Raw genomic sequence first — 17,623 nt, 5'->3', positions numbered from 1 at the left:
AACATCAAAAAAAAGAAAAAGAAAAAGACAAACAACATCAACCACAACAAAAAAAGAAACAGAATTTTAAAAAGAAATAACTTCAGTCTCTTAATGTTACTTTGTGTAAATCACTACAATTCAGTTTGGAAATGTCCAAGAAAATTGGAGACATAACCTTGTCCTGCCATCTGGGTAATGACACTAACCATCACTGATGGAATGACTACAAAAATTCATGGCTAGTTACTAAAATATAACTGTCTTTATGAAAATTATGCCCTATTAAAGGCATAGAAGGGGAATACAATATACAGCTAGCAATTTATATGACAATCACAGTATAGTTTACTTCATTGCAATACTGTTTGTTCGGACTGACCAGGTCCTTAGAGAAGAACAGCCTCATCCAGTGCAGCAGAATCGTGCTGGGCTGCCTTGATCTAGATTCCTGCTTCCAGTAGACATGAGCAGTGAGTATCCGGCAGTTTTCCTTTCATTGGCACACAACACAGAACACCCACAAGCTACGGAAGCAGGACCTGGCTTTGCTTCCCGGTGGAGAGAATTGAAGACCTGGTAGGTACACTGGCTGCAAGGCGTTGGCATGATGGTGCTAAGGACGCCACAGCAAACACGCTCTGCTCACGGCAGCCAGGAATCAGAGCAGGGAACAGTGTCAGAGGAGGATTGGCCAAGGGGCCAGATGTAAACTGCAAGGCCACAGATCCGGGACTCGCAAGGACGTGCACAGAAATGTGCACTACCCTTCCTCCCAGCACAGCTCAAGGGCCACCAAGGTGACACTCCACCAGGACCCCTCATCAACTTCATACCCCAACACTTCCTAAGCGATAATCTCCAAATAAAGAAAAGAATACTCTATAATTCTTCCTGACACAGAAAGGCTATCCTGCCTACAAGCCAAAGTACAAGTACCTGTTTGAACTACATTGTAAGGTACTCATACTGTACTAAAAATATTTGCTAATAAAAAAACTCTCAGCCCATTAATTTATAAAATTAAGACATCTTAATAATTGCAAATTTAAATAATCATATCTGGATAACAAAATACACAGATGCAGAGCAGAGAGTAATATCTCAGTAAAATATTTATCAAACATATTTCAAAGATATGCTAATTAGGTCAGAGTCCAGGGCATAGACAGTGGGTTAAAGCAAGGAAATACAAGGAAGCGAGGCCTTTTCTTTGGCTAGTGTGCCTCCTAGGATCACCACAGGCTCATAGGCCCAGCCTTCCACAGGTTTGTCCATTTGTCCAAAGCACCTCTTCCCCACCTGACCCAACCCCACCATCGCCAACTTTCCTTTCTTTTCCAGCTAGCTGCTGCTCGCCTGGTGAATAAAACCATATGTAGGCAGCAGGCCTGTTCCCTCCTATGCAAGGACTCACCACTACTCAGATGTCCAGAGTTGTATTGAGCAATTCATGGTGGGCAGAACTCCAAAGCCTTCAGAGAAAAAGCTGCATTTGCTTGGGTCCATTTCTTCTGGGTTTAAAGCCTTGCTGGGGCAGGGGAGAGGCCCAGCTTGCTGTTTCCTGCTGCAGAGGCTGAGGCCCTGGAGTGAAGTGTAACCAAGGAGGGCTCCCTCTGTGGACAGCGGACTCCTTCTCCAGCTGAGAGCCACCCCACGGTAGTCCTCTTCCCTCCTTGCTGCCTACACTTCTGATTTCACCTTGTTCCCTTTCCTCTGTAGACAGTCAGGGAGAGAGAAACTTTGGATGCTTTACCTTATGACATGAATTATTTTAGCTCAGACTTCACACTATGACAACATGGAACTAATTACAGAAATATTCAGTCCATAAGAGGCTTGCATTTTTCCACTGATACATAGAACATGGCAATTTTAAGAGATATCCCACTGTACAACCACCGTTATCTTAGAAGTGATTATTATCTTAGTATTGACTGTTACTTTCTTATCTTTGGCTAAGCATCTTATATAATTCCCAGATCAAGAACTTTCTTTTTGGGCTGGCCAGATGGCTCGGGGGGCAGAGTGCAGCAGCCAGGATTTGATCCCCAGCATGCCTGTGCCGGCCCCGTCCCCAGGGCACACCAGCGCTTGGAAGGCTGATAACAGGAGAATTGCCACGAGTCCGATCTACATAGTGAGACCCTGTACACCCTGTAGACCCTATCGTAAATTCTGTGCTCTGCAAAAATATTTATCAAGCATATCTTCCCTAATTCATACAAAATAATTCTCAAAGAAGGGTGTGTACCCTTGCTCTCTTAGTAGGTCCATGTAGTCATTCTGAGAGGGTATTTTTTTTAATTTAATTTAATTTTATTTTGGAGAGTAAAACTTTTTTTTTTTTTTTTTTTTTTTTTTTTTTGGTGGAACGGGGGATTGAACTCAGACCCTTGCCCTTGACAAGGAAGCGCTTATTCCACTGAGCCATCTCCCCGGCTCCCTAGAGAGTAAAACTAAAAGCAAAAATGAATAGCAGAAACAGGGTAACATCCAACAATATATATGTTACAGATTTTCAAAACAAGACTAGCAAATTAACAATGGTTATTAAACTATCTATTTTATCATCAATTCTGTTGCTCAGACTAACAGATACAGTTTTGCAAGATTGGACAAATCATTGAATATTCTTGCTTTCAATAAACCTTAATTTTCTTTCCTGTCTTTTTTACTTTAAAACAATTATTTTACAGAGACTGTAATAATACTTAATAAAACATTAGATACAGTACACATTCAGAAGACCTGCAATCTAAGCAACTATATTGAGGACAGCAATGTGTAATATAAAAACCATGGTTGAAAATTTATCCTGAGTTTTAGAGTAGTTTAAAAACAAAGAAAGAAAAGCATAGGGACCAGTAACTAACATTTATTACTAGTAGTGGTCATCCAGGAAATGTCTGGAAAACACCTAGAAGACTGTGGCTTCTAACAACTGTCCATACAAATGACTCTTAGTTCTGACAGATGGTAGAAACTGCTTCTTTCATAGTTTTCTGACCCGTTCATCATGAGGTGCTTTAACAAACATAGAAGACTGAGGTTGGAATATTTTATAAAACAAAATCTGAACAGAGTAGGGTTGGCTGCAGAATCTCAAACTTGAAAGCCAAATTTTCAGTACAAATACTATTACTATGAAGCTACAAAATTGATGTACAGGATATATCTTAGCTTGGAACCTTCAGTAATCACAAAGGCAACTAACTTTATTATACAGTAAACACTTTAAGTAGATATTTTACATTTAGTGATATTTGGTTCCTACCACTCAGTTTAAGAGTAAATCCCAATCTATATTTTAGAAGAGAGAATCCCGGAATTTATCCATAACCAAAATTTCACAGAGCTTATGGAAGAAGTAATGGGCTTTGAACTCACACTCGCAATGTAACTCCGGGTATGTTGCCTGTTCTTGGTTGTTTTTTTCTCCTGGATTCCCAGATGGAACTGGGTAGCACACCCTAATATTTGTTTGTAAAGAATCTTAGGTTGTGATGCAGTTCATGGGGGCGGTTCTTACAGGTTATCCTACACAATATGAGTAGTTTGCTAACAGGCTTTTCCAAGTATCTTGAGATCAATGATCAAGAGAAATACGGAGAAGTGGGAGGATATGGCTCTTACAGTGAGAGGGATCAATATTTGGCTGGGATTGATGTCTGTGAGAATATGAAGTGGGACGAATTCACTTCTCTCCGACCCAAGCAAATACACTGCACCTCCCCGGGATGATAAAAGCTGCCAAGTACGGAGGGGAAACCACCAGGAAGAGGAGGTCTGAACAGTACAGAAGCACTCTGGTGCCAGAGATGACCTCAAGACAGGAGTCCTACAAGCAGATGGAGGGATGGGAAAACTCAGGGGCGGCACAAAGTCAAGGGGGCTGGGCAGTTCCCAGGATTGAAATAGGGATAAAGGGGCTGAGGATGGCAACATTTATGGAACTGGTAGATGAGCGATCCATTGTCTGTGATGTTGAAAAAGGAGACAGTGCCTGCTTCCAAGCTGAGGAAAACTCCAATGCGACGGAGAGGAATGGCCACAGAAAGGGCCAAAACCTTTGGATCAAAGGTAGGAGATTCGTCGAAGGCACGATACCCATGTTTCTTCCGTAACCCTATGACCCAGTAGCCATGTTCCGGTTTGTACCTTGACCAAGTTTTCAAGTGGGCAGTGCTGAGACGGCTAGCCAGCTTCACAGAAGGTTTTCTACAGTACACGCCCAGGACCCAGGCAGTCTTGTTGGATACATCTACTTCCCAATAATGTTTTCCTGAGGAGAAATACTGGGAGCCTAAAATACCATAATTATCACTCTTAAATGGCCAAATGGGAACAGCTCTCACTTGTCTGTGATCTTCCGAAAGGACAAGATTCAAATTCAGGTTGACTGGATTCAGTGTAAAATCCTCTGCAGGAGAAGAAAAAGAAAAATAGATCAGATGACAGGTTTGAAATAAGCTCATCTGGTGACACTGTGAAGAAGGAACTCAGGGAACTTCGCAGGGATGGATTGGGGGAGGAGGTAAAATGTGAGAGAAAGGCATTATCCAGATATGAAAGCATGACACACGGTGATAAAATCTTGTTTCAAAATGCACAAACTCTCATCTCACAACCACAAAGTTCTAAAAAGTTTGTCCTACCAATTTGGTTTGAAAAAAAAAAAAAAAGTTCTAAAAGGTGATGAGACCACAACAATTGGGGTGCATGGGTTTGTGTGTGTGTGTGTGTGTGTGTGTGTGTGTGTGTGTGTGTGTGTGTTTCTCTGGGGAGTAAACTCAGAAATTTTGCACTGAGCTACATCCCCAGTCATTTTGAATTTTGTTTATTTTTTAGACCAAGGTTTTCTGTGTAGTACAAGCTTTCCCAGACTCACTATGTAGGCCAGGATAACCTCAAACTTGCAAAGACCCTCCTGGCTCAGCGTCTAAGTGCTAGACTTACAGGCATGTACCACGCTCTTTTTGAGAGACGTTGTCCCTAAGTGGCCCCGACTGGGCTCATACTTGTGATCTTCCTGCCTTAGTCTCCCATAATACTAAGACAGCAGGCGTGTACCATACTCTCAGCAGGAACCAGTGATTTTAAGGCCCAACAGCTTCTTACCCCAGTATCCTTGGATATCTTTTAGCTCTGAAATGATAAAACATTTAATGCTTTTGATTAGAAACAAAAGAGTAGAGGCTCCACTACCCCTTCTCTGAAGTAGAGGCTAAGGAGGGAGAACAGTGCCAAGGTACTCTGATAAATGAGAGAAGAGTCGGATACCTCCGCCATAATCAAGGCCTCTTCAGCACAGAACACCTCTTCCCAATCTCCCTCCTCAAATCTACCTTCACTTTTAAACTACCCCATTTCCCTGGATGTCACTAGATTCCCACATCTGCTCCCTTCCCCAGGGCCCTACCTCTATACAGACACAGCACCCTGCGCAGGTCTGGAAACTCCAGTCGAGTGTCTGTTTTCCTGGGAGGAGTTTTTGGCTTCCTCACTGTCCAGATCTCACTCCTAGGGATGACAAAACATCTTGAACTCCAGTTACACCTGTATCTATCCAACCCCCACCCCTACCTCACCCCATTTGCTCCCTTCCCACAGGCCACAGGCATTGTATTCCTCCTCCCTGGGAGGCTAAGGGGAAACCGGACCCCAGATTGAGGAACAATAGGTTTGTGTGTGGATTAGGTTTTCACCAACCTTCCATGTGACCTAGGCGGGTCCTCAACTCTTCAAAACACAGTCCTTCTAAAAGAGGAAGAATTTACCCTTCCTTTGCTATTCAATGAAAATAACACAAACTGAGGGGAACCAGTACACAGACAAGGCCTTTGCTACCTCTACCAATGGTAGGTGATGCGGGAGTCACTGCATCTCCATGAGAGTCCATATTTGAGATTTCAGATTATTAGGGGCTGGGGTGTTCCAAATACTTTTCAAGAGAAAACACATGACTACAAAAATAAACATGGTTAGCGGTTCTTGTGTCTGTATGGAATTGGATACTAACAGGTGGGTTATAGAAATAAATACTACACCATAGGAGCTTCTAAAGTATGAAAACGGAAAGAGATTATTTATTAGCAAGTTGAGCCAAAGCCACTAATCTCAAGGTTTGAGTTTGGTTTTAGAAATGTAGTGAGAACCCTGAAGAATGACCTGGTCTGTTCTCTCATCTAAGCAAATAAACAGAGAGGAGTAGGACATATGGCCTCTTGGAAGACTTTAAGAGGCCCTTTAATATAATAAAACAAGTATCTATGTAATGAAGGACACAGGGACAGAAGGTATTAAATGAATGAAGTCACAGTCTGATTGTGAAAGCCTAATCTCTAACATCCTCTGTGCCTATAACCTTGCATATCCACCACCAAAAGCACCTTTCATAGAAATCCCTCGCTTTCTAAGTAGGTATGGGACACTCCAGCCCTCACTATCAACTTAGGGTCCAAACTGCCAAATTTCCTGGATCTGATAGATGTTTTTCACTCTGCTCAAAATGTTTCTAATGGCTACAAACCTCTAAGTACCAAATATACTTGGTTAGTCACACATACCATTTCAAAATTCCACTTGTGTCCTAGGAAAAAGAGAGACAATACAAATCACAAAGGATAAGGATGAGAGCAGAACTAATGAAAAAAAAAAAAAATAAATAAAGAACAAGAGGGACAAATCAGAGAAATCCAAAGTGTGTCATTTAAACATTCAATAAAATTGTCAAATTTTTCATTTTGCACATCAAGAAAAAAGAGAAAGGAAGTGAATTGCTCAAATCAGAAATGGAGTATGGGGCATAACTACTGTTCCTACCAAGACTTGCCAAGGACTACAGTGTAACTCAGCGGTAGAGCTGTTGCTTGGCAAGTGCACACCCCAGGGTTACATTTCCACGATGACAGCCCCTCCCAACAAATTTTAAATTCTAAACCTTAGTGCACCAACAAATCAGGCAATCTTGATGAAATGAAGACAATGCCTGGAAGCACTACACAGACACTGATTCAAAATGGCAAAAGGAAATAAACAGATCTAAAATATGCAAAGTCACAGATTTTTTAAAATGAAGAAAAAACTAGGAAAAGGAAAAGGACAAATGAAAGAAGGGAAAAAGATATACTTAGGTAGATATACTGAATATTTTGGATAAATGTACTGCCAATTTCAGCTGGCCTATTGTTTTCTTTTTTTAATGTATTTGGTTGTTGCAGGGTCTCGCCATGCAGCTCGGACTTGTGGTGATCCTCCTGTTTTCAGCATCCCCAGCACTGGGATTACAGACCTTTGTCACTACACCCAGACTCTGGCCAGCTCAGCCCACCCTGCCTACCGGCTGGAACACATGTAGTGTCTGGAATCAAACCTTAATCCCTGTGCTTGCTTAAGCTTGCCTAAGCAGGTGCTTTAGTCTGCTGAGCTATCTCACTGGTTCCTTCAGATGGTCATTTGAAAGAAACAGTTAGTACTTAAAATTTTTTTCCTTTTATCCTTCTTTTCCTTAAATTTTGAGTTTCTTACAACTTTTTTGTTATTGTTTTGTTTTGTTTTTTCTTTAAACCAATCTTGCATGCTTATATCCGGTAACCTGAAAAACTAATCTGAAGATAATATCATGTAATACAGTAACCATTGTTTTGTTTTGTTTTGTTTTGTTTTGTGGTACCAGGGATTGAACTCAGGACCCTACACTTGCCAGGCAAGTGCTTATTCCACTGAGCTATCTCCCCAGCCCAACAGCAACCATTGTTGCATTCCTATTACTTTGTTTAGTAAAACTTTATATTATTTCTAATGCTATTTTTCCTTCCATCACTATTTTTTATTCTTTAAAAAAAGAGGAAGGGTCTGATGCCTTCATGGTTAAATTTTGATAAAAGTTTAAGGATGTAATAGGAATGTCTCTGGAATTCTGAAACATAAAAGAGGAAACACTTTGGTAATAATTATACAACGTCATTCCAACCCACACAATAAAATCATACAAAAACAACAAGACAAAAAAAAATCTATAGGCCAAAATTCTAATGAATATAAACACAAAATTAATCAAAATAGTAGAAATGTAATACATTAAAAAAATCTTGACCATTATAACATGGTTAAGTGAGACTTAGCTAAGAAATGAAGATTTGGTTTAGCATGAGAAAATTTAGATAGGGGGCTGGGGAGATGGCTCAATGGAATAAGTGCTTCCCTGGCAAGCGCAAGGGCTCAGTTCGATCCCTGGTTCCACCAAATAAAAAAAAATTTAAAAAAAAAATTTAGATAATATGACATATATTAGAACAAGGAATACAAATCATATGACATTGAGATTTCAATGGAAGGCAGAAAAAAGCCTGACAAATGTCGACATATTTTCATAATAATAATAAAAGGGAAACTTAACAAGCCTGGAACTGAAAGGAGTATCTTCAGCCGAAGGGCTTCTACAAAATCGCAAAGTTAACACTGAACCTAAGCATGAAAAATCTGAGACTTTTTCCTTAGATCATAAAAAAAAAAAAAAAAAGCTAGAATGCTTGGTTTCACTCTTTCTTTTCCACATGGAAAACTACAGGCACATAAAGGACAGTGACAGACCGCGTTTCCCGAAGCTGGACTTGCTCCCAGGCCCACCTGCAGCAGCTCCTCGGCTGCCCACTGGCTCCGATGCTCCAGCTCTGAGATGAGCTCTTCCAGAACCTGGCTCTGCTGAAGCATCTCATCCTCGGCTTGCTCCCAGTCAGCCAGCGTCTTCCTTTCTTTCTCCTCCAGGATGCGCAGCTCTCTCTGCTTCTCATTGTGCAGGGCTCTTCTAAGCCAACAAAATTTACTTTCTATCCATTGTCTCTCTGTCTTCATCTCATGCTGTAAGGGTGGACGGACAGAGATGCAAGGAACGTGTCAGACTGAGGGCTACTGTGCAAGATATTAGGAGCCAATGGGATGATAGTTTTTAGGGATTTCAAAGGAAAAAGGGTTCACAAGCAGAAGAGCAATCTGACAACAGTGGATTTTGTCCTTTTTTTCTTTAGCTACCTGAAGAGTGCCTCTGCCTGTCTTGCCTGGGCAACCCTCAGACGGACTGGGACACGAGGTCTCAGTGGTCCACAGTTGTCCTTCTTGAGCACTATTTTCCTGGATTATCAACCTCCCCATTTTATTTTTTATATTAATTTTATAGAGAAAGAAATGGCATTGAGACAGTTTCAAAACAGGTTAGTAGGACAGGTACAATAATTAAAACATTGCATATTGTTGTCTTCATAGTAGTTATTCATAGTACAAGATGCAGATATGATATCTAAACACTATTAGTACAAATCTTTCTTCTCATTGAACTAAGAGAAAGTAGCTATTTATCTAACCTACCCTCCCCATTTTAAACCAAGAAAACTTTAGTCTTTTTCCTCGTATCCTTTCAAGAAGCATGAGAGCATCCTTGGAGAAGACTAAGGACAAAGCTCTCTTCTCGTGCCCATCATGAATACAGTCCCTTGCCAGTATCTATGTGCCGATCACACATCTGTGCTCCAGCCCCCACCCAAACAAGGACAAAACAAAAAGGAAGACTACTCAGATGACATCTGGACTTGTAAAACATCACAGAATAAAGATAAAGGAAGGGACCAGGGAGATGGCTCAGTGAAATAAGCGCTTCCCTGGCAAGCGCAAGGGTCTGAGTTCAATTCCTGGTCCCGCAAAAAAACCAAAACAAAACAAAGCAAAAGATAAAGGAGTTCTGATCATTTTGGTCCCTCTCTAGAACATCTTTTAGTAGTCTTTGTATGGTTGGCTTTGTCGCCATGAAATTCTTTAGGTGTTCTTTGTCATGGAAGTAGTTCACTTGAATGCCTGTCATTCTGGGTTTCTAAATATATACTGCTTCTCATGTCATATCAACTAGTGTAAATGTTTGTTTTTAAAAAAAGGGTAATAAATGAAAACTAGAGACAAGAAAAATAAAGATAAAGGAAATACTTAGATTAGAACCCCCGGTTCAGGGGCCCTGTAGGTTAGCTCAGCTGTTTAAGCACCTGCTTAAACACAGTCAGGCACAGTGGAACCCAGTTCGATCCCCAGCTCTACATCCCTTACCAGCCCCGCCCTTAAGGTAGCCTGAGCCAGCCCCTCCCCCCCACAAAAAAAATCTTAGAACCCCAGGTTCTGCCCAGTCCCTCCTCTTGCCTTCCAAGCAATTCTGTCTTCCATGATGGCAGCTTTCAACTTCTCAGCTTCCTGCTGCTCTTCCCGCAGCCTCTGCAGAGCTGCCTGCACTCTCTCCTGAAGGAAAAGAAATGACGCCACAGTCAAGTTTTAAGAGATCTGAGCATCTGAACAGCAGGTTAGCAGGAAATAAATCCAGTTGGATTTAGATGAGGTCAATTTTCAGAAACTTTGAAGTTGATTAGAATGTATGAAAGGTGAAGAAAGCTGAGGCTGTGATGTATTCGCCATTGCCGAGGGAGAGAAGTCACTATCTTCTCCCAGCAGCAGCCTGCACTGCTTTGCTCGGCCTCTGCTCTAAGCACAGTACTTTCCTGCTACAGACAGACGCTCTTTCTGTACCCAATCTACAAGGCTTCCCAGGAGCCACACAGACAAGAGGAACAATAACAGGAGCAATGGGGAACAAATCACCCATCTACACAATGAAGGGGGGAAGAGGACCCCAAACTCCCTTCTCTGGGCCCAGAATGCCTCTATACCTTAGGGTCACTCTTCAGTGTACAGGAAGGAACACACTGCAATGGACTACAGGCATTGGAAGCTGAATGTAGAATAAGAGACATACAGGAAAGGAATCCCATGATTCTGTGCTATGGTGTCAGTGTGAGTAAACAAGGAATAATGCTGAGACTCCATCAGCCCCATACCTGGCACTCCTGGACTACCTCCTCCACGAGAAACGTGTGGTGGCCACAGTGTTCCTGAGAACGCTCGCAGAGCCAGCAAATGACCTTTTGGTCCTCCTTACAGAAGAGTTGAAGTTTCTCCCCATGGAGGGCACAGAAAGCTATCTTCTTCTCAACACCTGTGTTCAGCTTCAACTCCCCGAGTTTCTCCACTGTGTCAGCCTGGTGCTGATTGGCCCATAGATTTTCATGGGGGGACCCGGTGCCACACACAGGACAGCTGCACTCCTTTCCTGAGCCCTCCTCTGCCTCCTCTCTGTCCACAGTGATGCAGGATGGGCACAAGGCATGACCACAAGCTAGACCCAGCGGCTCTGTCAGCTGTTTCCGGCAGATGGGGCAGGTTGCCTCCTTCTCTAGGTCAGTCAGGATTTTAGAAGCCATTGTAACTGCTCCCTGTGCTTCTTCTGTTCCTGATTCCTGAGGTTCTTCTCACTTCAAGATGTCTTGATGGCTATATAGACATCAGAATGGTAAAAGCAAGGAGCAATCTAACTGTACAGACATTACTTACTGGCCAAAACACACACAAAAAATTAAGAAAGAAAAGAGAAAATATTATAACAGCATTTAAAGGCCTGGGCAAGCCATAAATGCTGAGAACCTCTGCTGAGCCTCCCCTGTTAGCTGGATGGCTTTCTCTCCTCTCTCACCCAGCTTTCTCCTTCCACATCCCCTCATCTGAAGAGCCTGCTCTGACCACAGCACAGCCACAAATAAAGCACCTCATGGACAATTGCCTTCTTTCTCTTATCACTACAATAGCTACCTTTACGACTATTTCTCTTCTTTTTTTATATTTTTATTTTATTTTAGTTTAGTTTAGTTTCTCTTCTGAAAATGCAATTTGTGCATTAATTTGGCATTTTTCTCCAGCTGATTTCTCATCAGTTCCTGGAATTCACAGAAATATAGCATTTCATAAAAGATATAAAGAGTCTTTTTTTTTTTTTTTTTTTTTTTGGCTGGCTCAGGCTGCCTTAAAAGCCGGTCTGGAAAGGCATGTGGTGCCAGGGATCGAACCGCTATCCTTGTGCTTGCTTAAGCAGGCATTGTAGACTGCTGAGGTATCTCACTGGACCTCATCCTTTCTTACTAATGTTTATTTTCATCTATTAGCCACCTTCTACTAGGTGAACTTTGCAATCATGGATGTAGTTTCCAGTGAAGAAGTATTTCTCTCCTAACACACCTACCTAAGCAATCCTTCATATGTTGTCACTGGCTTCCCAGACATATGCAGAGAAACTGGAATTACATCTTAGATACAGTTTAATCAGTAAGGGTTTTATAATCCTCTTACAATTTGGGAGTCATTTCACTAATTTATTCCTCATAAGAAAATTCTTGAGAAATCAGGGCATTCCATTCTTTTCATACAGATAAACAGTATTAAAAGTATTAGAGGGCTGGTGAGATGGCTCAGTGGTCTAAAGCACCTACTTAGAACAAGCTAAGCTAAGCAAAACACAGGGACCACAGTTCAATCCCCCAGCACCACATGCCAGCCAGCCCTGCCCCCTGGTGGACTGAGCTGGCCACACACACACTAAATAAATAAATAAATTTTTTAAAAAATGTATTAGAGGCAGCCGGCCTATTAGCTCAGTTGTTTAAGCATCTGCTTATGCAAATGCAGTCAGGCACAAGATACCTAGGTTCAATCCCCAGCTCCCCATGCCTTACCAGACCCACCGTTAAGGCAGTCTGAGCCAGTCAAAAAAATAAAAGTATTAGAGCAGGGTGGTGAGCCTAGAGCCCATGTACCACAGCAGGCTACTTTTGTCATTGAGAGCTCTCAGAGGTTCGCCACTGCTGAATGCAAGTAGCATTCAACTATTCAACTCAATAGGTAGAATCAAGGTAAAAATAACATCCTGAGTCTTACTTCAAATGTGTGAATGCCACTGAACACACTTCAACAAAGAGGCAAAGTCGAAAAGAAAACATCACTATCCAACTTCTTAACAGTGTAGGAATGGAAGCATCCAGGTAAAACAGCAAATGGTGAGGTGTAAGTGTGTTTTTAGGTGGTAGGATTTCACATTGGCCTGGAAATAGGTCAAAGGTATTTTGTTTTGTTTTGTTTTTGAGACAGGGTCTGGTTAGGTATTTCACACTAATCTTGAACTCATTATTAGCCTAGACTGGCCTTGAACTCATGGCAGTCGTACTGCCTAAGTTTCCTGAGTGCTCAGATTACAGGCCTGTGCCACCATACACATGAGTCAAAGAGACTAATGGGAGCCCCAGTCTGTACTTTTCAGAGAGGGAAATGGTACACATAAATCACAGTGAAATATCCATTGGAAATAGCTAAGAAACAGAAATACCAGTAAGCTGGATCGTGGTCATAAGAGAGAAGTTTCAGTGGAAAAAGGGAAAATCCACATCCACAAGGTGAATCCAATGAAGTAATTAATTACTCAGCAAAATATTATTATAGATAATCAGTTATGCTAAGTGATCAAAATTCTAGAAATGGATGAAACTCCAAAAATCAAAAGTTGCATACAAACAGATATTACACATAATAAAGTTCTATTCACCTAAATAAGACATAAATTAACTAAATAATCTCTCATAAAAATTTAGTGACAAGTGTGAGAAATCCAATTATTTGTCAAATAAGAGAATATCAAAGATTACTCTCCTTATATAAGTAAGATTTGAAATAAAAGCTGAGTGACAGGAAAGCAATACAAAATCAGAAAGAGGATGAATATTTTTAGGGAGAAGGCATCCTGCACATAAGTGTCTTGCTGAGGGAGGACACAGCATTTGGTTTTGTGCATTGCCAGTGTGGCAGCTTTGCTGGGAACACTGCTAGGTCCCTGTGTCCTGCGATCCTAAAGGAAGCTGGATGTGAAGCACTTTCCAGTTGATGAAGATGTGACCACCTTTGCCCATGAGCAAAGAAACAAGAATGGGGAGATCTAGAATAAGCTGATGAAGGAAACAGAAGCAGATGGAGTGAGAAATTAGAAGTCGCCTAAAAGTACTAGGAATTATTAGGACATGCGGGAGAATAAAAGGATTACGATTGGGCTGAAACCTTTCTTCCTGTAAAGACAACCTTGATATTGGCTTTACCTCATCATCAGTTTCTTTTGAATACTTCTTGGTACTCACAGACCTCAGCTTCCATAGGAGGACTGTGATTCCTTGCAAAATGCTTCCTTCTAGGGCAGAGCATTTATCCAGGCAATCAGTCAGGCCCGTGAGGTTCACACACATCCACTATTTCTGGATCATTCTTTTCAAAGCAGGCCACTGCCTGGAGGGTGAAGAAACTCTTCCCCCCACTGTAAGGACCTGCGTGGAGCTCACTCCCTGGGGGAGCTGTACTGGCAGTCGCTTAGCCACCTGATATCCCTTTGTAAGCCAAGGGAACCTGGTTAGTCTGTCTGAGTGAGCAGGGCAGATCAATTCCATAAGCACTGCTGATGCTCAAGCAGAGAACGTGGCTTAGGGGTTGCCTGGTGACATTCATTCTCAGAACCTCATCTTGAGATGGACAGAGACGGGGAGTGCAGGAGAGGAATGCAGCTCCTAGTCCAGGAGGGGAGGGACTGCTCCAAGCTACGTGACAGGAGCAAGGCTGGCAGGGCTTACTTTCCCCGAGAGCCTCCTGAAAGAGCCAAGTCTGCCACCACCCTGTTTTGCACTTCTGGCCTCCTGAGTTGTAAGAGTACAAATTCCTGTCCCTTTCAGCCATACATCTTATAGCAATTTTTAACAAGTGTTTTAGGATACTAAGACAGTGGAGAAGTTTGATTGTGAAAGGCCTGTAGTACATAATAACCTACACATCATCCCTAAAAGGAAAAGAAAGAGCAGGGTATGATAAAAGCTGTATGGAGACACTAAGACCTACAGGACCCTCACTCCCCACACTATAGCCCTAAAATGAACCTAAGAGCAGATCATGAAAATGGGCTGCCAAGAGTCATCCAGCAGCTGGTACACACACTGAAAAATCACCCAAAGGCCAAATGCTACGAGCTTCTGCCCACAGTTGCTAGAACTTTTTTTTTTTTTTTGGTACAGGGTTTTGATATGCAGCTCAGATTCCAAATGATCCTCCTCAACCTCCTCAGTGCTGGGATTACAGGTGTGTTCCAGGGCTACAGGCTTAGCCTGCCTGGGGGTGGGTCCAGCACAGCATGTGGTGCCAGGGATTGAACCCCTGGCTAACTAAGCATGCACTTATTTCGCTGAGCTAGCTCCACCAGCTGTAATGCATCAGATTCTGTTGACTAGCAAGAACAGGGCTTCACATGGCATGATAAATGCATCTGTTTATGACTGTGGCTATGAAGCCACCATAGATGTGGGGTTCTGTTGTCTTTTCTTCCTTTCAGTACCTTACCAGTACAGAGAAACGCCAAAGACCCACAGAGGAGGAAGTATTGGAAAGTGCAGTTTCTCTTTGGGTGCATCATGTGTTCGGGAGGCTTCAAGCTGATGTTCAAACAGCTGCCACCATAACAGCCAAGGGATGAGAAAGGGACAAGGAGTTAGAGCCCCACATGGGAGACTGACAGGAAGCTGAGTTAGATAAAAATATTACAGGCAGTCAGACAGGACTAGCTCTCAGAAGAAGCCAGAATAGAAGACAAGATAATTTGCAACTGTGAGAGAGACAGACACTCCCTGGTGTTGGCCAGACCTCAAGACAAAAGATCAAACAAATGTCTACCTCCCTAAAGATAAACATGGGGGAATGATATTCTAAATAGGTCTCTCTCACTTGGAGGAAGCCAGAGTCACTAACCCAACGCTGTTCTACATCCATGACCTCTTGCTCCGTGACTCCCTTCCTGATACAGTACTGGATTTAATCTTTTTGGAGATCTCAGATTTGTCCCAATTCATGCCCACTTAGTGGGTTCCCATGTTTTTCACCTTAGACCTACCTCACCTCATGGTTTTGCTCTATAAAACTTGCTGGAAAATACAGATTTATGGAAGAACCCACTCTGGTCTCACTTCTCTCAGACAGGAGCTGCCTTTCCCCCAATAAGTATATTCTACTTTTAACCTCTGTAGTTCCTAAAATTCATCCTTAGAATTTAGAGAACATGAACTTGGCCTAGGTATCTTTCAGGTGAGGAACATATCTAGGCCAAGTCTTTTTGGCAATCTTTTCATTGCCCTATATCACCCACACCTTAGTAAATAAATTTGGACAGCTTATAATGTTTCCTTCTCACCACAACAGTCCCTGGGGAGAGCAGGACCCTGTGGTGTTAGAACCTGGTGTCAATACCCATTAACATGCAGGTGTCCTCAAGGGAACCTAAGATGGACCACACTCAGAGACAGCAGAGAGCCAGATTAAGAATGAGGCTGTGGCAGCCTCAGGCTATTCCTGAGCAGAAGCCAACTCCTGCTCATCAGCTTTGAGCAAAGATAACAAGCCATGGTGGTACAATCAGGACAGAGGTGTGTGCAGTGGAAAAGATGACCCTGTTCTAAAGCAGGTGAGGATGCCAGGGTGCTCTATACTACTCATGTAAGCATAAGCAGGTGAGGCTTGGTGGTGTGTTAGTAGTTCCAGCTCCTAAGAAGGCTGAAGCAACAGGATCATTAGACCCCAGGGCCTTAGGATCAGCCAGAACAACATAACATGACCTTTCTCTTAAGGGAAAAACAGAAACAGGTTTATTCAGAACAACTCAAGTGCATTCCTGACACCAGAACGCCAGGACACAGGTGAAAAGGAATCACAGTACAGTGGCAGGCAGGGGCCAACCTGCTGGCCTCAGGTAGGCCAAGGGCCAGGCATGTGTCTGTCCCAGAGACCCAGACAGTCTCTCTATGATGTCAGCTGGCAGGGACAACAGCCCCAGTAACTACCTGAGGAGGGAGAGAAGTCAGGAAAGAAGAGGCCCTGCTCTTGCCAGGGAGAAAAGGTATCAGGGGGCTACCAATTGCCAGTTTCTCCTGGAAGACAGAAAATTAAAACCACAGAATTGAACAGGAAGGCTGTGAGAATGGATTCAACCCAAAAAATAAAGGCTGATTCAAGAAACAAGGCCTTTGCTCTTTAACCTTTCCTTTCCAGGCACCTCACCCTCTGTATCTGCCTGGCTATCTTTTCCCTGCACTTGAGCCTTTCTTGACTTCAGAAAAAACCACCTCTGAGCACAAAGTAAACTCTGCCAACTTCCTGTAGAATTTTGCCCTGGACTCTCCCACCCTTGCAAACCCTCGGCCCTGGGCTTCCTCACTTACTTCAGGCCCAGCAGGAAATCTTGCTTCCAGCTTGAAGTGGTGAAGACGCGGAGGTGGAATCTCTCACCCCAAGGGGCTTGGCCTGCCTGTTGTCCCTACCTCCTTCCCCAGTTGCTGGCTGACAAAGGAAAGTGAAACTGCTGGGCTGGCAGGAAATGGAAAGAGGAAGACGCCTCAGGGCCAACAGCTGCCGTCCTCTGTGCTAAGAGAGAGGGTAGCGCTTTAACTCTACCTTCTCTTCATTGCAGGACCCAGATTTGCTGGGAGGGAGATTTCCCAATTTCTGAAGAGGTTTCTGGGTGTGTAACTCCGGATGGCTGCTGACCTCTGGTGGGTAGGGGCCAGTGATGCAGCTAAACTTTCTGCCCTACAGAGAACTGTTCTCAAAGCAGAATTATCCACTGCAGAATGGCAGCTGTGGCTGAGTCTGACAAACACTGTTTTACCCTTTCTGTGTCCTAGGTCAGGATGGGATCCAGTGTCTTCTCTCCTCA

General features: G+C 42.9%; 1 protein-coding gene across 2 annotated transcripts; it reads right to left on the bottom strand.

The window, feature by feature from the left end:
• Positions 1-2,488: 2,488 nt before the first annotated feature.
• Positions 2,489-17,371, bottom strand: LOC101569936 (tripartite motif-containing protein 34). Of its 2 annotated transcripts, XM_012517106.2 has the most exons (8): positions 17,130-17,371; positions 10,851-11,343; positions 10,162-10,257; positions 8,611-8,841; positions 6,549-6,571; positions 5,402-5,502; positions 5,101-5,127; positions 2,489-4,402 (listed from the first exon to the last, which is right to left on the bottom strand). In XM_012517106.2, the coding sequence occupies exons 2-8, from the start codon at positions 11,271-11,273 to the stop codon at positions 3,849-3,851; spliced, it is 1,455 nt and encodes a 484-aa protein (XP_012372560.1). In that variant the 5' UTR covers positions 11,274-11,343; positions 17,130-17,371; the 3' UTR covers positions 2,489-3,848. The 2 variants fall into 2 exon arrangements, with proteins under 2 accessions (XP_012372560.1, XP_023557904.1); XM_023702136.1 differs by lacking the exon at positions 5,101-5,127.
• Between the last annotated feature and the right edge of the window lie 252 nt (positions 17,372-17,623).

This window comes from Octodon degus, unplaced genomic scaffold, assembly GCF_000260255.1.
Source record: "Octodon degus isolate 3935 unplaced genomic scaffold, OctDeg1.0 scaffold00146, whole genome shotgun sequence".
NCBI classification, from domain to species: Eukaryota; Metazoa; Chordata; class Mammalia; order Rodentia; family Octodontidae; genus Octodon; species Octodon degus.
The sequence above is the reverse complement of the archived record's forward strand: the minus strand, read 5'-3'. Positions and strand labels throughout refer to the sequence as shown.

What these genes read in the sequence shown, in the direction of transcription:
- LOC101569936 (XM_012517106.2), bottom strand. Translation starts at nt 11,273, where the DNA reads ATGGCTTCTAAAATCCTGACTGACCTAGAGAAGGAGGCAACCTGCCCC. An exon ending in AGGTAGTCCAGGAGTGCCAG is followed by an intron (nt 10,258 to 10,850) that starts GTATGGGGCTGA and finishes CTTTTCCTTCAG; the next exon opens with GAGAGAGTGCAGGCAGCTCT. An exon ending in AAGACAGAATTGCTTGGAAG is followed by an intron (nt 8,842 to 10,161) that starts GCAAGAGGAGGG and finishes CCACCCTTACAG; the next exon opens with CATGAGATGAAGACAGAGAG.